The 24,524-nt window shown below is 43.3% G+C and overlaps 1 protein-coding gene and 1 long non-coding RNA gene across 6 annotated transcripts in view; one reads left to right on the forward strand and one right to left on the reverse strand.

Moving 5' to 3' along the window:
• The window catches only part of LOC308479832, a 132,057-nt gene that overhangs the window by 71,820 nt on the left and 35,713 nt on the right, over positions 1-24,524 (forward strand). The window lies entirely within an intron of this gene.
• The window catches only part of NR5A2 (nuclear receptor subfamily 5 group A member 2), a 123,000-nt gene that overhangs the window by 25,604 nt on the left and 72,872 nt on the right, over positions 1-24,524 (reverse strand). For all 4 annotated transcript variants that reach the window (XM_081010790.1, XM_081010793.1, XM_081010792.1 and 1 more), the window contains exon 5: positions 12,682-12,801. In XM_081010790.1, the coding sequence (XP_080866916.1) occupies positions 12,682-12,801 (120 nt within the window). The remainder of the gene's footprint in view (positions 1-12,681; positions 12,802-24,524) is intronic.

The raw sequence follows: 24,524 nt of genomic DNA on the forward strand, positions 1-24,524 counted from the left end.
GGGACTTCTAACAGCTTTGGAAGGAAAGGTCATTTTCACTGGGCCCCCAGCATCAGGTTTTGCTGTTGTTCGTGATTTTGTTTTTTGAAAAAACACCACACAGTGGTCATGATCCTTACCTGGCTCTGCTATAGTAGCTCCACTACAGCAGGGGTGTGGGGTGGAGACACATGAAATGAAAACACACATTTAACATCACATGTAGCCTAACTTATTTTTCGGCTTGTTTGCTTAACACCATACTATGTCCCTCTAAGCTCCTCTGAGGCAGAGTGGAACGCAAATATAATTTTTAAAGACATGTATGCTTTTCACACATAAAGAATAAAACCTTAAACATACTTTACTGCTAAATAGTGTTCTATTTATATCTCTATGCTGCTTTTCTTCTTTATTGCATTATTTTGATGCATTTTAAAAGTCAGTATGAACCACTCTGGAATTTAGATATTGAAGAGCAGCGCATAACTATTTTAAATAAGAAATTAAATGCCTTCCCAGTTCAAAAGGCCTTACAGTGGTACCTCGGGTTAAGTACTTAATTCATTCCAGAGGTCCGTTCTTAACCTGAAGCTGTTCTTAACCTGAAGCACCACTTTAGCTAATGGGGCCTCCTGCTGCTGCCACACCACCGGAGCACGATTTCTGTTCTCATCCTGAAGCAAAGTTCTTAACCCGAGATACTATTTCTGGGTTAGAAGTGTATATAACCTGAAGCGTATGTAACCCGAGGTACCACTGTACATCGTTTCCTGAAAAGTATCTAATGGGGAATATGTATCAGCTGATGTACAGCTTAACTATCTTGTCCTCTTCTGTTTCTTCAAACCTTTATACTCCTGTGGCCCTTGGACTTAGTACAGTAGTATCTCAGGTAATGAACACCTCGGTTTACAAACACTTTGGGTTACAGACTCTGCTAACCCGGACGTAGTACCTCAGGTTAAGAACTTCACCTCAGGATGAGAACAGAAATTGCGCGGCAGCAGTGGGAGGCCCCATTAGCTAAAGTGGTACCTCAGGTTACGAATGGTTTCAGGTTAAGAACAGACCTCTGGAACAAATTAAGTTTGTAACCAGAGGTACCACTGTAGATAAAAGTTCATTTGATTTTCACAACTGCCATATCTGTTTTTCATTCGTTTGTTGTTTTTAGGCTACTGTTCGAGCCTTCCTGAGAAAAGTAATTATTAACATTGATGCACCACTTATTGAGAGTTTAATGCTGCAGTCTAAACACACCATTGAATGTAGTGGAACTTTCAACAGTAAACATTGTGTGTTTATTTAATTTAGCTAACACTATCAATCATCCTTGAGGAGTTTTCATAAAAACATCAAGGTAACAAATATAAATAAAAGTCACCAGTACAGTCGTACCTTGGTTTTCGAACGGAATCCATTCCAGAAGTCAGTTTGACTTCTAAAAATGTTCGGAAACCAAGGTGTGGCTTCCGACTGGCTGCAGGAGCTTCCTGCACTCAATCGGAAGCCGCGTCGGACGTTCAGGTTCCAAATAACGTTTGCAAACCGGAACACTCAATTCCGAGTTTGCGGCATTCGGGAGCCAAAACATCCGAGTTGCAAGGCATTTGATAACCAAGGTACGACTGTATAACACCCAGAACATCCAGTACAGCTGTGGAAGAAACAAATGACTGCTGAAAACCAATCAGCCACTTGGCCAAATTCAACCCCTGAGGATTCAGCAGATACCCCACCGCCTTACTTCCAGAATGACTCATTAAGTATCTCTGGCAGGGATATCACCTGCAGAAGCTTCTGCCTACCCAGGGAAGGTGCACCGGTGGAGCTCCCCTACCAGTGGAAGCCAGAGGAACGAGACAGGGCTAGGCCGAGGGAAACCTCTGCCTCACCCAAATTCCATCTAGTCCAGTGGACTGGGAGTTTGGACAGTGGGCTGAACCACCTTTTTCAATAAATGAAGACATAAAACTGTGCCTGTAATGTAAGCAAATGACATTTATGTAAATCATTTTACAGCCCTACCCCAGGACATTAGCTAGGCTATTGTTTTTAAAAAAGTGTAATTCCTGCTGAGACATCTAATTTGCAGCTGAATTTCCCCTCTGTGATGTATTGGGAGGGCATGTGGGAATCCCTTGGTGAGGTAACCAATTGCTGTTTCCACACAAGAGAAAATATGATCTTCACTTCTTAATAATAAGTTAAGATGTTGGGATGAATGTCATGAATATCACTGCCTGTACCACTGAGATGATAACATAATGGGAAACCCCAGTAGGTAGATTCTTCCACCCTCTGCTACTGGAAGGCTCTTAGGCAACTAGCTGCTCTTTCAGATGCATTTAATATTTGCAGAACCAGCAAATTTGTCTGGGAGGCAAGTCTTCATCTGCCACTCACTCAGAGCCGACTGTATTAAATTTTTATATTTATTGACATTTCATTACCATAATTGACTGCACTTGGTTCCCTAGTAGAAGGCACAGGGATGCCTCCTAAGCAGGAGAATTGGTCCCTTGAGTCAGATTTGCAATTAAAAACAAGGCAGAATGGATTTTTTTTATTGTGTAAATATGATGAGTTGAATTTTCAGCTTTAACTAGAGAATACAGAGCACCGAGAAAACCTTTTTCACGAGTGAGCAAAATTATGAGTCAGTGGAAAGACGACCCCCAAAGGTGTCAATCAGTTTATATAAACTCAACTGTGCATGAAAAAGCCCCAGTTAATGTCTCTTCTAGGGGGGGTGGGGAGGAAGTGTTATTATTAAAGTGAATATTATCTTCTCTGCGTAGTCTATGGGCTACTTATCTATGAAAAGGGTAGCCTTTTGAGCCAATATATTAGAGTGTGAATGAAAATGATGCACGGGGGGGGGGGGTAATGTGAGGTACACTTGGATGATGAGCTTGCCATATGGGTGGATATTATCCAGATATTTAAGACCTATACACGACCATGTTCACTGAGCGACTGCTTCTAGTATGATGACTGCGTGATGCTCTGTAAGTAAGTACTGCTTGAAACTTTGCACACCACAGACAGGACAGTGCTCTGTTTCAGATATTTAAAAGTGGTCTGATAGATGTTTTGTTGTGAAAGATGAGTACACTCATTTATTTTGCTTTTGTTTTGGACAGTTTTTGCTGTGCTTCAAAAACTGGAAACCAAGAACCACAGATAGTATAGTATAACTGATGATGGAGTATCTTAATTGTAGCTCTAGTATATGACCCACAACTCTCTGAAAAACCAACTCTAGAAAGGATTGCTGCATGCAGCTAATACGCCTCAAACTGTGGTTTGTGCCTAGCAAATGTTCACTACCATTTAGAATTTCCAAGCTGTGGTGGATTCTGCTGGGACTTCCCCATCCAGCAGGAGAAATATACTCCAGTAGAAGTGTACAGTGGTGCCCCGCAAGACGAATGCCTCGCAAGATGAAAAACTCGCTAGACGAAAGGGTTTTTTGTTTTTTGAGCTGCTTCGCAAGACGATTTTCCCTAGGGGCTTGCTTCGCAAGACGGAAACGTCTTGCAAGTTTGTTTCCTTTTTCTTAACACCGTTAATACAGTTGCGACTTGACTTCGAGGAGCAACTCATAGAACGCGGTGTGGTAGCCTTTTTTGAGGTTTTTAAAGACTTTGGTGATTTTTGAAGCTTTTCCAAAACTTTCCCGACACCGTGCTTCGCAAGACGAAAAAAATCGCAAGACGACAAAACTCGCGGAACGAATTAATTTCGTCTTGCGAGGCACCACTGTACATGTTCCATGAAGATAGGAGTAATTTGTGTAGGCTTCCTAGCTGGGTCAAAAAACAAATGCATACAGTGGTACCTCTGGTTACATACTTAATTCATTCCGCAGGTCCGTTCTTAATCTGAAACTGTTCTTAACCTGAAGCACCAGTTTAGCTAATGGGGCCTCCAGCTGCTGCCGCGCCGCCACCACCGCATGATTTCTGTTCTCATCCTGAAGCAAAGTTCTTAACCCGAGCTACTATCTCTGGGTTAGCGGAGTCTGTAACCTGAAGTGTATGTAACCTGAAGCATATGTAACCTGAGGTACAACGGTATAGATGTTCTGAATATTCTCCCATCCACTGAAGCTGAAAAATCTTCGGTTTCTGTTCTTGCATACATTCTTGCACCCGTTTCCACTCCTTTCAAGAGATTTTTTCTCAATTTCAGCTGTAAATTGATGTAAGTTCTTAGCTGTTAAAAAAGTTTTTTACCTGCCTGCAGGAAAGCAAGACTTAAATAGAAACCTTAAGGGTGCCCAAGATACAGAGGAAACATAGAAGGCCTGTTGAACCTCAGCTTTCTGTACTTATGATGGCAATTGTGCAATATTGGGAAAGGGTTCTTATAGTCATTTTTTGAAATAACAGAGTATGACCTATCCATTGATTCTGTGGTTATCTTGTTCAAATTGACAGGCTGGAAACAGTGTAAAAATAGGGGGTCTGGTTATGAAATCTTTTAGCTAAGATTACAGTTGCCAAGCAGCATAAACTTCCTCCAGTGTCCCATCTGTTAAGAAATGGTTGATAAAGGTCTTAGAGGTAGTGGAAATTGGCAAGTTAACTGCAGTGGCTTATCTGAGCATTGGGAAAGGTAATAGTGACATGTTGTTAATACATTAGTCTCTCTTTATTAGATGCTGGGATAAACGTTTTTGCAGAGTGGAGGTTGAAAGGCATTTGCTTTCAGTTCTGTGAATGATTAAAGTTAATGATCCATGTAGTTAATTAGAACTTAGTCTTTGTTGTTGTTGCATGCATTAAGGTAAGGGAAACTTTCTTTAATTTTTCTATTTTTAATCTTAGTTTCTTCCTTGTGTGATGCGTTTCTGGAAGGTGGTAGGTGAAATTGTTCTTTCAGTGTTTTGACTAGGATCTGATCTTGGCACTAGTGCAATTTCACAAGTCAGACTGTTGCACTGGAAGCAAATGTGTGCCGTGATGAGTCTTAGGCAACCTTTTTCCTCTTCAAGCAGTATTTCCTGTTAAAATGATTATACTGTCAGTGAAACTAATTTAGCATCCCAATACAAATTTACATGATAAACAATGATAACTTTATGATTACAAATTGCATTTTATCTGCAAAGATCGTAGATAACATTTATATAATGGAAATATATAAATATTTCTTCAGCAAGTACTTTACTGCAGGAAAGCAGAGGACTTTCATACATTAAGAGTGGGAATGGGTTACTCCTAGATAGAGACAGCAGGCATCGTGAAATCAAATTAATTAAAATTGTGATGACTTGTACAGTGTATGATGCCTGCCATTTTAACATGATATGCCAATAATAGAAGATAATGAATTAAGTTGCCAGAAGACCTCTCCCTCAGGATGATGTTACAGAGGTTGCTAATTAGTTCTAATATGCAAATAGTAAAACTGATAATGCTTCAAAGTGCTATAAAATATCTTATACATTTATGGGCCATTGGTGCATTACGAACAATGAAAAATGCCATTTCCTGTGCTGGCTCCTGCTTCTAGACATATAGAGGGAAGATGCCAAATAGCTACAGCAGGGGTGGGCATGTGGGATCTGCTTTGCTTTTTTTTACTAGAACCCTGTGGTCTACCGGCCAGAACAAAGTGCAAAAAAGGGCCACAGATGAGGGAGAAACACAAGGAATTAAGGAACATGGTGCCTATGAGTACCAGGGGTGTCTTGAATCTGTGACCAGTACCAGAAACAAGCTCCCAAGTCCTGTTCCCTCACCCTCAACTATTTCCCCCCCCCCTAATAACCTTAAGGTTAGAGCAGTAGGACAGCAGAGCATTGATCTAGTATTTTTACAGTGACTGGCAGCAGCTCTTCAGGGAGCTTTCCCAGCCATACTTGGGGATGCCAGGAATTGAACCTGGAAAGCTGATGCTCTAACACTGAGCTAAAGCCCTAAGCAACTTAGTAGATCTGCAAAGCAACCATAGGTCTACTAGTAGATCCTGATCTTCCACCTCCCCATTGTTTAGACTCTTGTGCAGGCATAGGCAAGATGTTTTGGGACTACAACTCCCATCAACCTTGACCACCGGTCCTGTTAGCTAGGGGTGATGGGAGTTGTAGTCCCAAAACATCTGAAGGGCCGAGTTTGCCTATTCCTGCTCTTGTGTGTTTTCATTCCTAGCTGAACTCTGCAAAGCAAAGCTTGATGGCTTTAGCATGGAGCAAGTGAGACCTATCCTATTACAACTGAATCAAGAAACTTAACGCACTCTGTGCACTTGGCACTAAGAAGATTTACAGCCCTATCCCAAAAAACTTGCTACACCAGCAAGTAAGTGCTTTGGAAGGGGCATTCCGACTGCTGCATCAGTGCAAAGTCATCAGCTGTCGCTGCTTGAAGGTGAGAAGCTGAAAGAAGGGGAATTGCTTAGAATCAGCTTTGAGCCTTGGCTTCAACAATGGCTAGTTTCATTAGAAGTCAACTTCACACCAAGGATTATAAAAGTTGGTTTGTTAAACTAACCATTATTTGTTTTAAGCCAGAATTCCTGGCTTGAATATAATGGTGAGCTGAGAGATTCCTGTAAAAGCAAAACTAAACTCTGCCAAATTCTTCCTCCTAGTTATGGAAGAGGAGCACTTGGGAAGGGGAGCATGTGAGTCTCATCCTTTGCTTTGGTTTGTTTAGGCTGTTCCATACTGTGCTAAACCATGGCGTCATGTTATGCGCAGTTGCAGTGTTTCTACTTTGGAACTCCCTAACCATTGACATTAGGTAAGCACCCTCACTATATTGTTTTTATTTGCATGCTGAAACCTTCTTTTAAAATTTCAGCGGGCCTGCCTAGACATATGGTTCCGTTATTTACATTTGTTTTGGATTTTTTAAAAGTTTTACTGGGTTCCCCCCCCCCTGTGTTTCATCCACAGTTATATTTTGCATATATGTAACAGCTCTTTGAATTTCAGTTGTGTTTTATTATGTACCGTATTTTTCGCTCTATAAGACGCACCAGACCACAAGACGCACCTAGTTTTTGAGGAGGAGAACAAGAAAAAAAAATATTCTGAATCTCAGAAGCCAAAACAGCAAGAGGGATCACTGCACAGTGAAAGCAGCAATCCCTCTTGCTGTTCTGGCTTCCGTGATAGCCGTGCAGCCTGCATTCACTCCATAAGACGCACACACATTTCCCCTTACTTTTTAGGAGGGAAAAAGTGAGTCTTATTGAGCAAAAAATACGGTACATCACTCAGAGAGTTTTGTGATTACATGTTTTATACAATCTTTCCAAATAAAAATAAATATATTTGTATTATGAATAGCCTTGGCAGGGCAAGAAGGCAGGATATACCGTATATAATTACTGTAAATGAGCTGACTGAAGATATCCTTATTTTTAAGCTGCCCAGGTGAAGACAAGGAAGTGGCTCTTGTACTTATCCTGCTATACAAGGCAGATGGGGACCTTGGTAATTTCAAACACCCCCGCCCTGCTCAATGAATACATTAAATAAGGTACCGGAAAATATACACCTTGAGGTATCTTAAAGATACCTTGAGGTATCTTAAAGATACCTTATCTTAAACTAGTATTATTACAAAAGCTTTCATGGACTACAAAAACTATGCTGAGCATGTGCAGTTTCATAACTCTCTGCAAAATACAAACAAAAAAGATTCTGGCAACCTTAAGAAAAAAGAAAATACTCTGAGCATGTTTTGTGCTGTATTTTAAACTCGATTCTCATTATTTTAGCTCACTTCATATTCTGGGTCAGTCTCCAACTCTCAGCCTAACCTGTTCTACATGGCTGCTGTGACGACATGGAAGGTGGCATAAAATGGCTGCAAAAAGTGGACTTGGTGCTTGTATCATAGGCATCCCGTTTTGGGATATTTTTGGGAGGCCATATTTTTCAATCAGTCTTAATCTATCTTGATTATAGCACATTTTACCGATGGCCCAAGTTCTACTTGTGTTCAGTTGTGCAGAAGATTGATTCCTAAGAGGAATTATCTTAGGTCTATAGTCACTGGGGAAGAGGGAAGCTGTGGAAAGCAGAGTAGTGTGTTTTAATTTAATTTAATTTAGATTTTGAAGGTAAAGTAGTAAGGAGTCAGTATTTTTCCTGACTGCCCAATTAAAAAATAAAATAAAGCATGCTCCTACAAATCCAATGATCTGCCCCAACAGCAAAACCTCTGAGATACAACTAGCATGATTTTTAAATGGTATAATGTTCCCCCCTAATAATAATTTAATTGTGTTAAAATTATTGTTGATTTTATCACTCTCTTTTATAAAATAATAATGAATATAGTAGGCTGTATTAGTATGAGTTTTTGTATGTGTTTGGTCTGGTTGGCCAAAGAGCAATGAACTATTTCTTTCAACGTATTGTTGTTTAGTCATTTAGTCGTGTCTGACTCTTCGTCACCCCATGGACCAGAGCACGCCTGGCACTTCTGTCTTCCACTGCCTCCCGCAGTTTGGTCAAATTCATGTTAGTGGCTTCGAGAACACTATCCAACCATCTCGTCCTCTGTCGTCCCCTTCTCCTTGTGCCCTCCATCTTTCCCAACACCAGGGTCTTTTCCAGGGAGTCTTCTTCTCTCATGAGGTGGCCAAAGTATTGGAGCCTCAGCTTCAGGATCTGTCCTTCCAGTGAGCACTCAGGGCTGATTTCCTTCAGAATGGATAGGTTTGATCTTGCAGTCCATGGGACTCTCAAGAGTCTCCCCTAGCACCATAATTCAAAAGCATCAATTCTTTGGCGATCAGCCTTCTTTATGGTCCAGCTCTCACTTCCATACATCAATACAGTGGTACCTCAGGTTACATACGCTTCAGGTTACAGACTCCGCTAACCCAGAAATAGTGCTTCAGGTTAAGAACTTTGCTTCAGGATGAGAACAGAAATCGTGCTCCGGCGGTGCGGCGGCAGCAGGAGGCCCGATTAGCTAAAGTGGTGCTTCAGGTTAAGAACAGTTTCAGGTTAAGTACAGACCTCCGGAACAAATTAAGCACTTAACCTGAGGTACCACTGTACTGGGAAAACCATAGTTTTGACTATAGGACCTTTGTTGGCAAGGTGATGTCTCTGCTTTTTAAGATGCTGTCTAGGTTTATCATCGTTTTTCTCCCAAGAAGCAGGCGTCTTTTAATTTTGTGACTGTTTTCACCATCTGCAGTGATCATGGAGCCCAAAGAAGTAAAATATCTCACTGCCTCCATTTCTTCCCCTTCTATTTGCCAGGAGGTGATGGGACCAGTGGCCACAATCTTAGTTTTTTTGATGTTGAGCTTCTGACCATATTTTGCACTCTCCTTTCACCCTCATTAAGAGGTTCTTTAATTCCGCCTCACTTTCTGCCATCAAAGTTGACACATATCTGCATATCTGTATTGTAGGTGGTCTATATTTAAGATCTGTATTTTTTGTAGTGAGAATGACATCTTCACTATGAACTCTCTGCTCTCTGTTCTTTCTTCACAAGAAAGCCAAAGCTGCAGCCCGGCACCCACTAAACTGGGAGTAAACTCCGTTAAACACAGAGAGACTTACCTCTGAGTGGGCATGTAGACCATTGCACTGTAAGTTTATTACACAATGAATTCTTTATGACTGCCTGGACTTCCAACTATTTAACTGTGTAATAGCATTTGCAGAAAATAATCTGTAGGGAGTACTTCATCTCAGACTAAACCATCATAGCATTTTTGTTTGCTTTCTTTTAACAAAGATAATAATTACAGCAAATAACAGTAGTATCTTCATATTCTGCAGCCTTGAAGAAATTTAACTTTCTTTTAAAGTATGCAGAATAACTCTGGAAGCTGAAATATACATGAGGCATAATAACTGTTGCAATATTGTGCATCTGACAAAGAACAATTCATTCCTGGTTTTTAAATGATGCTTGAGTGAAAGAATGCACTTTGTTTGCTTTTAAAACAGTAATCATTGTAGCAGATGAGCAGCATTTTGTGCAAAGAATGAAAAGAGTGAGTAATGGACAACTTGGTTTGAAGGAACTGCTAATGGGTCTGATCATAATTCTTTATGTAAGAACTGGCATTTAAGTAAGCACCATTGATTTCAGTGGGACTTTTTCCCTGGTAAGTGTGCGCAAGACTGCAGTATAAATTTGCTTCTTTCCTCTTCTGTTTACATTGCCTTTTGCAGTGGGGTCTATTAAATCACCCATTCAAGGAATAGTGTATATAGGATGCTCAAAAATAAAGATAAAATCTACATAGCTGTCAGAGTTACAATGACAAATGCAATCAGAAACTTACATGAAGTTGGGGGTTTAAATTGGTCTGAGAAGGGAGGACCAGAAATGGAGTCAGTCCAAATTAGAAATTATTTTGATTTGGTCCGGGTGGAGGGGAATTCCAAAGACATTTTATGATCTGTAGTTAGTGAGCTTGAGCCTGTTATTGTCTAAATGTGATTAAATGCTCTGTTTTTTCTTTGCAACCCTTGCTCATTTATTTAAAGGCTATCCAGGTGGCTTGTGGCGTTCAGAAGTTATCTGGCATGGAGCCTCATGGAGTAGTTCTTAGCTTTAGAAAATCTGTCCCAGGCTTGATCAATTTCCTAGGAGCATATTGCCAGGCAGAGTTCATTGAAACCAATGGGACTAAACACCACTTAACTTTGACTGGATCATGCCCATGGTTAATGTAGCTGTGATCAAATGGTTTATTCACCTGCCTTTCATATAATGTGCATGTCTTTCTGCCTGACGCACACAACACATGCAACTCTCTTTGTAGGCACAAAGGAATCACCCTACATGGTTTAAATTAGGGCTAAGTCTCTCTATGCAAATTTTGAATAGCAATTGAATAATGTAGTTTGCAGTCCAAACAAGCAACTGTTTCCTCATATGTATATAAATGGAGGCAGTTTAGGTTTCAGCTACTTAAATGCCAGTGGACCATCATTTGGTTTCACTTTGAATCAGAAATAAAACACACAAAATGCACTCTGCCTTCCCATGACACCATACATTCTTTTCCATTAGAGCTGAAAGACATTTTCAAAGAGTAACGTTTTCATTTAATTTGCCTTGTCGCTCTCATTTACTTTGCCAGGGCTCTTGGAAATTATAAATGAACCCGGCCACGACGTATGAGCAACTTCTCTCACCACAATCGCCGAGAGTGATCTCAAGCTGCGCAAGATCACGGCAGTGCTCTTGTGCATGTTGCATTTGTTTGACTGGAGCTTGTCTGCGCAGGAGAATTCCCTGTGGCTTTTAAGCTTGACTTTTAAAGCTGCTTCTGATTCTCCTAATTTGAGTGAAAGTGCTTGCTGTGTGTGCCGAAGCTGCTATGCTAGCTTCCTGGCAGGTAGGTCACTGCTGCTTACCAGAAAGGGGCAAGGTGGCGGGGAGGTCAGTGAGGCGCAAAAGCAGTGGCAGGAGCACCTAACTGGCTGAGCCAGTGTACCTACACTGCACCAACCTCCCCACTGCCTTGCCTCTTGCTCTCCCAGTAAGCAACAGCAACTGATCTGCCAGGCAAATCCCACTACACCTGGCAAGCTGCTTCTGAATCCAAGTAAATGAATTCAGTAAGTAGCTGAATTAATATATTATCACAGAATCTTTTTTAAATGTTTGCACACAGTGCACTATTCTCTTTGGCAGTCTAATTCTGAAGTGCTGAGAAAACGGGACTATTTGAAATACATCTACATGGTGCTAAACCATGGCTTGGCTTAATGTTACATCTGAACTTGAACTTATGGCTTGTATCACAGGGTTTGGCCTCACAAATGTTGCTCTTTATTGCTTTCTGAGTTCTTGTTTTTTCTCATTTTTTCTTTTCATGGGCCGATTCCTTTAATTCATACCATCTGCTTCTAGTTCCCACTATGCCAACCCCCTCTACAAACCATACATTTAAAACACATGGCTTCCACAAAAGAATTGTGGGAACTGGAGTTTGTTAAGGGTGATGGGAATTGTAGTGGGGGGGACTTCAGTTCCCAGGATTCTTTGGGGGAAGCCATGACTGTTAAAAGTGGTATATGTTATGTACTGAAGTTCTCACCCTGGGCCAGCAGGGGGATACTGTAGATAGTTATGCAAATAAGGGATCAAAAGTGACATTCAGTGATTGGATAGTTTTAGGAAATTGTTACAGTTACGTTGTACTGGAGCTCTATATAAGCAGGCTGACTGAACCCTTCAGTTCAGTTCTGTTCTGGCCTGTGAATAAACAAGAGTTGTTTGAAGAATCACTGTGTCGTCTGATATGTTCACCCACAACTTAACAGTATAAATGTGCTTTAAAGGTATGTTGACTCATGATTTATCTGAAATAAATTCCCATTTTTTTAAAAAAAAAAATTGGATTGGCATTATGCTGCAGATATCATGCTTCTTACACGCCAGGCCTCACTCACAGAGGTAGATGAGTAAATGTTTATATAAGTTGCATTTGCTTTTATTGTAACAAGTTTGGATCAGGAACAGAATTTACTTTTTAAAAATTATTTATTAATTTATATACGACCCTTTTTCATCCGAAGATCACAGTGTGGATGATCATTTTACTTCAGTTGTTTTGCAGCTAATACCGTGGTTCAATAGGAAAGGCTTTCGGTGTAATACCAGGAACGTTTGAGACACAGTTAAGTTCCTACAGTTTGGAAAAAGGTTTAAAAATGAAACCAAAATATTCAGTTTGCAAACTCACTTGTTGCCCAGTGATTAGGAGGATGGAGCCTTCTTTCCCATGTACCACTTGGCGATAAATATGATCTAGAATTAAGAGTTCACTCCAGCAGTTCTGAAGCAGCTTCATTTGGTCATCAACCTGTAGACAAACAAATATATATATATTAATATATGATATTTCCTTGGTGGCTTATTGTTGCCGTTTACTTTTGAGTTTTCTGGTGACAGAATTCTTAGGTACTCTTAAAACCATTGGGGAGGAACCTTAGGCCAAGGCCTCTGTAGCTGACCCTCAGCAACTGGAATATTCAGGGCTATTTTTGTGGAAGGGAGTGAGGCCCTGCTGTACCAGGTTGGGAGCAATAAAGGGGCCCAGACACTGAAAAAAAAAAGTAAGTGTCTAGTCCTTGTTAAAGGAAGGCTATGAAGCAAAATATGCAGGCACCATTCAAAGCAATTTCTTTATGAAATATGAGCCTGCTTCAGCCTTTCACAGCTTTTAGCTAATCAGAGCTGTAATTGAAGAGCACTGAAAAGAAATTTAGAGCCGTATAAGCACCATGGAAGAACTAGAAGTAGGTTTAAAATGACCCAGGAAATTCCTTCCCCCAGACAACAGGAAAAGGACTTCTGGGCAGTTTCTGTGGTGCATACATTAATCCAGTTTTGATTTTGTTTTAAAAGTTAAGATAATGCAGAAGAGCTGCCTAGTTCATTTTGAACTCCTCTCCCATTTTTGTTTCGCTACCTAGAAAATACTGTAATTTTAAAACTCAGAATTTTGGTGCAACTGAGCAGTATTGTGTCCACCCAAAAACAAAAGGTAATAGCAAAGACAGGAATTTATATTCCTTCTATCTTAGGTTTAATTTCATAATTTCAAAAAAGGAAAAGGAAAAATATTAGTATGTAAACTTTAATAAATTACCCTGCAAATATAAATAAAATTAATCATTAGTATATTCAGATTGTGGTTGAGAAGCTGTGAGTTCCACCAAGCCATGAAAAAGTAGCCCAGCTATATTAATATTGCTGGAGGACTGAGAGTAGCGTGTGCGAATCCTGAAGTGGTGTTAACCGGTGTTGATGTGTTGAGTTTTTTGTTTGCTTTGTAGGAGGAAATGCAGTCAGGGGTAGGCTGTTGGTTGTAACAATAATGTGCTGGGAAGGGATGATTCATTGCTTTTCCACCTATGGGAAAATAGGAGATTTCTTGGGAGGAGAGGTTGCTTCTTCTTGAATAAACACAAACATGTATGTTCAGCTCAAAAGCTCAATTCTTATGGCTTCTCTCTCACACACAAAATGTACATTGACCTGCACTATTAACATTGTTGTAGTTGCATTTTATAAATGAGTACAGAACAAATGCTCATAAAATACATTGCTTTTTAACTATTTAATTTTGAATTTATCCAAGCATTGGCATCTGATCATTGGTTGCTGAAAATCTTAAATCTGTTCTGACCACCACCTCTCCATCTGAAATATCATGCCTGTTCATGCACTAAATGTAGTATTTCCTGCCAGAGATCAATAGACGAAAGACCTACAGTAACTGGTGGCACTGAGGGCCAGCAATTATTTTAACAGCTCTATGACAGGCACACATTCAACAGGTTAAGCCTTTCTAATATGAAAATATAATTATTTGTTTGTGACTTCTGCTTTCTCTTGTGTAGGAATTGTGTTTTGGCTACATAAGCAACATATTTGTGTCTAAATATCAGAACCAGAGATTATGATTTGTTTATTAATTAAAGCATTTAGGCAGGGCAGCTGTAAACAGTATCAAACAGTATCTGTAAACAGTATCAAGAATACTAATTACAAAACTAGTCAGCAGGATGAAACATACTCAGTAGCAACAAAAGACACCAATATCAATTAGCAACTGATTTTATAGAAGTAGCATAAAATAATACAAACAAAGTACTAGCAATATCATTACAAACGACAGGCTGAAAAGAAAGGTCTTTGCTTGCCAACAATATGTCATAAGAGAGAGGACAAGATGAACTTCCCGTGAGGAATTGGTTGTTTCCAGATGCAGAACAAACATCTCTTGCATACATGTTAAATGTAAACAAGTCGTGTCACTAAGTACTGGCCTTAGAGCATGGATGGACACAACAAGACAAGAAGTTTTTGTACTCACATAGCGTAATTTGTCTTCCACTATAATATTTGTCTAATGGCAGCTAGAAAAAAGTAATGTAGAATCCTGTTTCGTGAACTGTTTAATCACGTATTTCATTCCAATGCTAAATGCAAGGCTAAAGCTGATCACTTTTGAGGCTTGCTTTGTATTAATGAAAGTGGATTCTCAAAAGACCCAAATCCACATGTTAAATTGTTCATGTGAGCATGAGGAAGAGAATTACTAGCAGCCAGCTTGGCCCAACTAGAACTGAATAATGAAACTTAACTGTCAGGGAACTGCCATCGGAAGGAAGGGAAGTGAAAGGGCTCACACAGGTTGGGAGAGACTCAGCAGCTGAAGAGGGAACCAGTAGGGGGAGAGGAGCTGAGCTGAGGGAAAGGGAGCTGGAGGGATGGCTCAGAGACACTTCCAGCGAAAACAGTGGGGAGGTTTCAGGACCTCCTGTAGGGACACCCACTCCTCGCCGGAAACTGTCACGCAGAGAGTCCAGAAGACGTGTTTCCGTTAAGGAGCTTTTATGTTGGAAGCGATTCCGAAAGCAACCACTGTCGGAATCTGCCAGCGACTGACGGAGCCATGTTTAAGGGGCTCCGTTACAGACAGAGGTTTGCAAACTTGACCAAACTCTGAGGGACTAGGATTTTACACACAAGCAGCTCATCGTCCCATCACAGCATTCCGACAGTCTTCGTGAGCAGCTTGTGCAGGAGAAGGCATCATGAGCAACCCAGCCGGAACCGGAGAAGCAGGAGCTGGAGCGGGTCCAAGCCTGGAAGAAAGGTACCGGGTGTTGGAGGTCCAGCTAGCGCTGCAGACGGCGAGGCTTGAGGAGAGGAGGGCTCAGGATGCAGACAAAAAGGGGAAAGACACCCAGCTCGTCAGAAAGGTACCAGGATTGGTGCAGAAGTTTGGGGGGGAGCCCAAAGACTATCATGGCTTTCGGACAGAGATGCAATATGCCCTCAATCTGCAGTTTGATGAATTCCCTGACGAGGAATCACGAGTGGCTTTCGTGATTGGGCATCTTGAAAAGGGGGCGAGAGACTGGGTTAGACCTCTGATGGCAGCGAATAGTGACGTCCTAAAGGACACGATGAAGTTCTTTCGCGCCATGGATCTGATGTTTTCCAGCGATATTGAACAGGGAGTGGTCCGCAGACAGTTAATGGCTTGCAAACAGGGGAGCCGATCTGTCCGTGAGTACTGGACTGAGTTCACCATGTTGATCCATAAATTGGGGTGGGATCTATCGGCGGAACCCATTCAAATGCTCTTTGAAGAAGGGCTTTCTTCGGCTGTGAAAGACGAACTGTCCCGGGCGCCCAGGGCGGAGTCTATGGACCAGCTGACCAAATCAGCGCTGACCATAGGAGCGCGCCAGGAGGCGAGAGCATTGGAGAGGCGGGAAGGGAAGGGGGAACGTTGGAAGGAGTTCCGCATTCCAGACATTCCAGAGCCAACTTTCCCGCCGGCAGAGCCGATGGAAATCGGAACAGCGCGCGCGCGCGCAGTTTCAAAGCCCAGTGAGGGGGGAAAGAAGGAGGGAAAAGGCGCCCGGAAATGCTATCTCTGCCAACAGCCAGGTCACTTTGCCAGAGTCTGCCCCCAGAGGAAGGAATGGCAAGGGATGGTAGGAGCTGTGGAGGGAAGAGAGGAAGAAATACCGAAGCAAGTAAAAGCCAACGCCTGGCTGCCACCGTCGGGGCACAGCAGCCAGGCCAAAGAGCAGTGAAAGTGCCCACGCCAGAACCTCCTAAACCCGCCCTAGTGATAGAAGTGGCGCTAGAGCTGCCAAACGGACACCCTCTAAAGATAAAGGCGCTGTTGGACTCAGGCAGCTCCTGCAATTTCATGAGCAAAGAGTTTGCAGCTGAACACCAGATACAGACGATCCCTTTAAGCAACCCCCTGCAGGTGACCACGATCGATGGCAGGGAGCTGTTGGGAGGAGAAGTCAGCTTGCAGACCGTCCCAATGATAATGAAGGTGGCAAGGCACACCGAACTGATAGCGTTTAATGTGGCCACCTTGGGAGGAGCTCCCATTATATTGGGGATGAGCTGGCTAGCGTTACATGATCCGCTGGTGGGCTGGCATCAGAGAGTGGTTTCTTTTGGTTCAGCACATTGCTTAGAACACTGCAAAGAGGGAAAGGGTTTGGCAGGGGCCCAAGCCACCCTAGCAGGGACTGAAGTAACGGAGAACGTGAAGGTACCACGACAATACGCAGATCTCCGCGACGTCTTCAGCGAAAGGGAAGCTGACCAACTACCCCCGCATAGACCCTTTGACTGTCAAATCAATTTACTCCCTGGGGCACAGCTCCCTGTAGGCAAGCTGTACGCCATGTCAGACAGAGAGATGCAGGAGCTAAGAGAGTTCATTGACAAGAACCTGAAGAGAGGGTTCATCAGAGAGTCCAGGGCGGTGGGGGGCAGCCCAGTGTTTTTTGTGGATAAAAAAAACACGAACAAGCCGAGGCTTGTGTGTGACTTCAGGGCCTTAAATGCAGTGTCAGAACCAGTGGCTTTCCCTATGCCCAGGATTGACGACATTTTGACAAGGGTCAGGAAGGGAAAGATTTTTACTAAACTGGACCTAAGGGGGGCGTACAACCTGATACGAATAAGGAAGGGGGATGAATGGAAAACCACCATGTTCACCCCTTTGGGGGCATTTGAATATTTAGTTATGCCCTTCGGCCTACAAGGAGGCTCCGCGTGCTTTCAATCGTTTATGAACCACGTCCTGGGGCCTTTGCTTTACAAGAATTGTGTGGCCTTCTTAGACGACGTGTTGGTGTATTCTGAGAATGAGGAGCAGCATGTGAGAGACGTCAGAGAAGTGTTGAGCAGGCTGCAAGCCAACCAGCTGTGGGTGAAACTGGAGAAGTGTCAGTTTCATACCAAGGAGGTGGAATTCCTGGGGTATCGCCTGTCAGACAAGGGATTGGCCATGGATCCCGGCAAGGTCCAGACGGTGCTGGAATGGAAAACACCCAAAACAAGGAAGGATGTGCAGAGGTTCCTAGGATTTGGGAACTTCTATCGTAAGTTCATCCGAAACTTTGCCCACCTGACGGCGCCCATTACGGACTGTCTCAGCAGTAAGAAGAAGTTCGTTTGGACTGAGGAGGCGGAGCGAGCATTTGAGGAACTAAAAAGGGCCTTCGCCTCGGAACAACAACTCCTGCATGTGGATTTACAAAAACCGATGAGAGTGGAAACTGACGCATCAGACAGAGCTATTGGGGCGGTGCTTCTGCAGCCAGGGAAGGAGGAGTCAGAGTGGAGACCGTGTGCCTTTTTTTCGCGAAAGCTGAACAAATCCGAGAGGAACTACACGGTGTATGACCGAGAACTACTAGCCATTCATGAGGCGTTCCGGAGATGGAGGCACCTGCTAATTGGCGCACAACATAAGGTGCAAGTGTGCACTGACCACAAGAACCTAGAGTATTGGAGGACGGCACGAGTGCTCAACCAACGGCAAGTGAGATGGGCCCAGGAGTTCTCCAAATTTAACTTTGAGATTTGTTACGTGCCAGGCCCAGAGAACATTAGGGCGGACGCTCTCTCACGCAAACCTGAATATTTGGAGGGGGAGGGAGCACCAGAAGAGAGACATGTCATTCCAGAGGACCGCTGGGTGTGTGGGGCGGCATTGGTGGGACAAAGAGAACTGGTAGAGGAAACAGAGAATGATGAATACGCCCAGAATAAGCTCAGAGGTCTTAGGGGTGAGGGAGAGGAACCAGGGGGTTTCGAGGAAAGAAATGGAGCTTTGTATTACAAAGGGGCACTGTATATCCCTGAAGGAGACTTAAGGGGGAGGGTACTCAAGCAGTTGCACGACAGCCCCACGGCGGGGCATTTTGGACAACACAAAACCATGTGGTTGGTCACCAGGGAATTTTGGTGGCCTAAGGTGAGGGAAGATGTACGGGAGTATGTAAGAGGGTGTGAGCAATGCCAGCGAGCCAAAGGGGAGAGGCGGGCACCGGCGGGGCTATTAGAACCCTTACCAACCCCAGAACGACCTTGGGAGGCAGTGTCGATAGATTTTATGACTGATCTGCCGAAGTCCAAGGGGAAAACAGCCATCATGGTGGTGGTAGACCTACTAACAAAGATGTGCCACTTTGTAGCCTGCTCGCATGCAGTCACGGCGGAAGAGACAGCGAAGTTATTTGTAGAACACATTTTTAGGTTGCACGGGGTGCCATTGAGGGTGGTCTCAGACCGAGGAAAACAATTTACTTCCAGGTTCTGGAGGAAGCTCATGAGCTTACTGCAGGTGGAGGTCAACTTTTCGACTGCCCGGCACCCTGAAACCAACGGGCAGGCGGAAAGAGCAAACGGGGTCCTCCAGCAATACCTGAGGTGTTATGTCAATGACAGAGAGAATGACTGGGTAGAAAAGTTGGCGCTGGCGGAATTTGCCTACAACAATGCCGAGAATGTGTCCACAGGGATGAGCCCCTTCTTGGCTAATTATGGGTGTCATCCCAGGGCTTTCCCAGGGGGAGAAGGGGAGAGATGGGGTGTCCCGGCAGCCGAGCATTTTGTAGAAGAAATGGAAGCAATCCATCGTCAGCTCCAACTCAACTTAGAAAGGGCGAAGGAAGAATACAAGAGGCAGGCAGACAAGAACCGAAGGGAAGGTGAAACCATAAGGGTGGGAGATAGGGTGTGGCTGTCAACCCAAGGGTTGCCGTTCAAAGGAGGTTGTAAGAAATTAAGACCCAGGAGATTGGGTCCCTTTGAGGTCATTCAACAGGTCAACCCAGTGGCTTTCAGGCTCCGGTTACCCAACCACATGAAACTGCACCCAGTATTTCACAGGTCGTTACTGTCACCGTATGAGGGGGGACGAGAAGGGATGGCCACTCGGGGACCGGTCATAGAAGAAAGGGAATGCAGCAGCCATGTGGCAGAAATCCTCGACGCCAGATGGAAGGGGGATCAGGTGGAGTATTTGGTAGCGTGGGAAGGAGAACCGGAGTCAGAAAACACTTGGGTAATGGCAGAAGATATCAATGACGAGGTATTGATAGAAACGTTCCATCAAAGGTTCCCAAGGAAACCTCAGCCTGTGGAGAGGTTCCGGAGGGAATACTTTGGGACCACCGATGAGGAGGAGGAGTTGGAAGGATTCTCGGAATCGGAAGGGGAAGGGGAGATGGACTCTGAGGAGGAGGAGTACTTCGAGACCAGGAACCGCAACAGGTGGAGAGAAGTGTTCGGGACATCGGAAGATGAAGGAAGTTCATTCCGGGGTTTTGCCTCCTCACCGCCCGTAGAGGAGGGGGCGAGAGGGGATGAAGGGGGCCCTGGAGGGGAGGTGGATGTCAGGGAACTGCCATCGGAAGGAAGGGAAGTGAAAGGGCTCACACAGGTTGGGAGAGACTCAGCAGCTGAAGAGGGAACCAGTAGGGGGAGAGGAGCTGAGCTGAGGGAAAGGGAGCTGGAGGGATGGCTCAGAGACACTTCCAGCGAAAACAGTGGGGAGGTTTCAGGACCTCCTGTAGGGACACCCACTCCTCGCCGGAAACTGTCACGCAGAGAGTCCAGAAGACGTGTTTCCGTTAAGGAGCTTTTATGTTGGAAGCGATTCCGAAAGCAACCACTGTCGGAATCTGCCAGCGACTGACGGAGCCATGTTTAAGGGGCTCCGTTACAGACAGAGGTTTGCAAACTTGACCAAACTCTGAGGGACTAGGATTTTACACACAAGCAGCTCATCGTCCCATCACATTAACTAAGTAAACAAATCGAATAAAAAAAATCAGCATAGAATTATCATTGATGTAAGGCATATTATTTCCCCTTAAATCATAGAATAATGGAAATTCAAAATACAATACTAAAGCATACACTTTGGTGGAGCAAATGCAATCTAGAGGATTGATCAAGAATGGTGAATAAAACCCAGATATTTGCAGATCTTTATAAGCAATAGTAACAAATATCGCTATGGTATCTTAAAGGTGCCATTATTCCTGGCATGAGCTTTTGTGGGCTACTGCAATAATAGCCACTGAACTCAAGCATAGTTTTGCTTGATATCAGTGGCACCATAACAGTGAATGGATTTTAAGATTAAAGCTTGCAATGACTTTGACTATAATTCATCAGGCACATTCTTTCAGATTTCAGTGGGGTTGGGCTTTGGGAGGGGAAAGAATCACAGCAAACGTGCAAAGGCTTTGCTCTTGAGTATCTTCACGATTAAAATGGGGAACGGTACATTTTGTGGAAGTTTATTGTCAGTACACTTTACAACTCACAACAACCAGAAATATAAGTGTTCTGGACAAATAATCCAGTCTGTGTATTGAAACAAAATGGTCGATCAAAATGGTGCCTGTGTCATTTGGAAGATTTGCTTGTGATATGACAGTTTTAAAAATGTCACCAAATGCCAATATTCAGGGGTGCACTTGGTAGCTCAGGCAGAATACTGTATTTTTAATAGGTTTATAAAGTTAATTGGGATGGGGGACTAACAATGTGAGCCCCACTTGGATTCTCTTTGCATCCAGAAAAGTGTGGCTATTTAATCTTAGGCTGCAAATTGAATCCAACCTACACCAAGCTATGGGAGTTTGTACAGTCAAACCTTGGTTCTCGAACTTATTCCGTTCCGGGAGTCCCGGACTCCTGGAACCGTTTAAAAACCAAGGCATGGCTTCCGATTGGCTGCAGGAGCTTCCTGCACTCAAGCAGAAGCCGTGTCGGATGTTTGGCTTCCAAAAAACGATTGCAAACTGGAACACTTATTTCTGCGACATTCGGGAGTCGATTTGTTCGGCAACTAAGCTGTTCAGGAACCAAGGTTTGACTGTATTGAGGAGAGGTGTCCTTCCACACACTTCAGCTGGCTGAGCCTGTCTCCTGCTGAACATGTGGACAGAAGGTGGTGGTTGGTGTGGCAGACACACAGCACTCTCCCATGAGTTACAACCACAGTTCAAGGACAAATTTCAGCCTGCTAAAATCATTAGACAAAGGTGGAGAACAGGGTCAGTGAGGGATATGGCCAGGGGTGTGATGTAGGGTGAGTTGCAAAGGCCAGATTAGGAGGCGTGAGGGGCCATTTTTTGTCCCTTGGTCCCGCGCACCTGTTCTGGATGTTTCCACAAAAGGGGAGAGAGGGAGAGGTAAATGCGTGGCTACCATTTTTGTTGGCAGCCTCTTTACTGTCACCAGGGGTTCCCAAATTGTGGTCTGTGGTCCACAAGCTTCATTCAGATGGTACACAGCATCTATAGATTCGGAGTTGAAGACAGGAGACAGCACATCTATCACTTTAACTAATCCTATTTGTTTTAATTGTATTTGTCTTGCTTTTATTTATTGTATGGAATTCAATAAAACCAAATATAATACAGAAGAAGCAAGACAAATACAATTAAAAATCGCACGGCACATTGCAAATGCTACAGCTGGCAGAAAAATCATTAAGTGGTCCACCAGGACCCTCAGCAATTTTCAAATAGTCCATGGGGGGAAAAGCTTGGGAAACACTGATCTAGTCTGACCCGCTTGTGAGCCAAGAGAACCTCACATTAATTAAGTTTTGGGAACCTATCCAACTTCCTCTCCTCAAGAACAGATTGACCCTTTGGCCTGGAAGCCCCGTGCAGCCAGCCCATCAAGTGACCTACTGGGTTTTGGCAGGATCCAGCGTGGTACACAAAGCAGACAATTTATTATGAACACCCTCTAATATTACTTACAAGCTGTGCAGCCTTTTGACAATATTGCTGGATGAAAGAAAGAGGAGGGGTACATAGCAGAGGGATGTATTACTAAGTCAAAGTGAAGCTTGTGTTATCACAGGAGCAACCTTGCTCAGTCCCCATGCTGCATGTAACCACAATAATTCATTCTTGCTTAGATCACAGAACAAGGCTGAGCCTATATTAAAAAAGAGCTCCTTTTCACTCTGCCCCAGTTGTATTTATCTCCCATGCCATTTCTAACAAAGTCCCCTGTTATCTGGAAGAGAAGATTGCAGTCGTGCTTTGTTGAAAAAGTAGGAGTTACAGGTCCACAGTGCACCTTCCCCAATTCCCAGAAATGTGTCAGATTGCTTTCAGGTATAGTATTATGTTTGTTCTTCAGCACAGTTTTACTAGAAGGTTTAAAGACAAATTTTAACTGTATTTAAGACTGATGGATATTGGTTAGAAACATGTAGAGTTGTCCCATCTACATTCCAAAGATTATCTAGAAACAAAGAGTTGGCTCCAGTTCTAGTCCTACTCAAAGTACACCCTTTAAAATTAATGGATGTGGGTGGCGCTGTGGGTAAAACCTCAGTGCCTAGGACTTGCTGATCGTAAGGTCGGCGGTTCAAATCCCCGCGGTGGGGTGAGCTCCCGTCGTTCGGTCCCAGCTCCTGCCCACCTAGCAGTTCGAAAGCACCCCTAAGTGCAAGTAGATAAATAGGTACCGCTTTATAGCGGGAAGGTAAACGGCGTTTCTGTGTGCGGCACTGGTGCTGGCTCGCCAGTTGCAGCTTCGTCACGCTGGCCATGTGACCCGGAAGTGTCTTCGGACGGCGCCGGCTCCCGGCCTCTTGAGCGAGATGAGCGCGCAACCCTAGCGTCGGTCACGACTGGCCTGTACGGGCAGGGGTACCTTTACCTTTATCTAGTCCTACTCAAAGTACACCCTTTAAAATTAATGGACACGGCTAACTTAGGTCCATCAATTAATTTCAATAGGTCTACTCTGAGTAGAACGTAGATGTCTAAAACTAAAAAAATTAAAAATATTCTTCTGTATCCTGCTAATCTGTACTACCAGGTTAATGACTGCAAAGCATTGGGCTGTAACATATTAGGTTATAAACATATTAAAGACTGTATAATTAAGTGAATGCACACAAGGAGAAAAGTGAGGTTTTTCTCCAGCCACAGTCCTGCTCTTGACACCAGTGGCTACCCCATATTGTCTTCCATACCTGGCTTTTTATAGTGTATAACATGGTATGAACAAGGCTTGAAAAGCCCTAGTACATGTTGAGAACTTTCCCCATAACTCTTTCGATACCCCATCATTGTTTATTCCTGCGATTTCTAGCTTACACTGCTTTGATTCATGCTCCCAGGGTGGGTCGCAACATAGAAGATATACTACAAATCTAAATCACAAATTACAGTCTAGAAGTTAAAAGAGCAAACCAAATTTTGAAACAATCTGTCAATGCACAGCTGACCTCATTACATCAAACTCCTATGAAGGTCTGAGCAAAGAGGTGTATCTTTAGCTGACTTCAAAAGTTAAACTGTGCGCCATAACTATTCTTCTTATTAGACTTTATTAGTCTTTTTTTGGTGAAGAGGGACAAAGAAGAGAAAAATAAATAAACATGCATAAATAGAATCCAGAAAATATTTCTAAAATTTAACATTGGAGAGACCCAAACTGTATCAGCAGCACAATCAACTTCAAAAATGTGTTGGTCAATATGTAGGGAAGGAATCTTGACATTCTCCAGTTGGAGGATGCTGTGCAAGGTTGCTAACAGATGTTTCTGGGCATGGTGTTCCAGGGTCACCACAGGAAAAGCCCTAGTTTGTATTAGGCTTAATTTAACTTTGCAACTCCATCAACTTTTCTGAATATTGCATCCCATTCTATGATTTGTGTTGGGTCTGACCATATTCACAGTTAACAACAAATGCG

The sequence above is a fragment of the Podarcis pityusensis genome (assembly GCF_964106645.2).
Source record: "Podarcis pityusensis genome assembly, chromosome: 6".
Classification (NCBI taxonomy): domain Eukaryota; kingdom Metazoa; phylum Chordata; class Lepidosauria; order Squamata; family Lacertidae; genus Podarcis; species Podarcis pityusensis.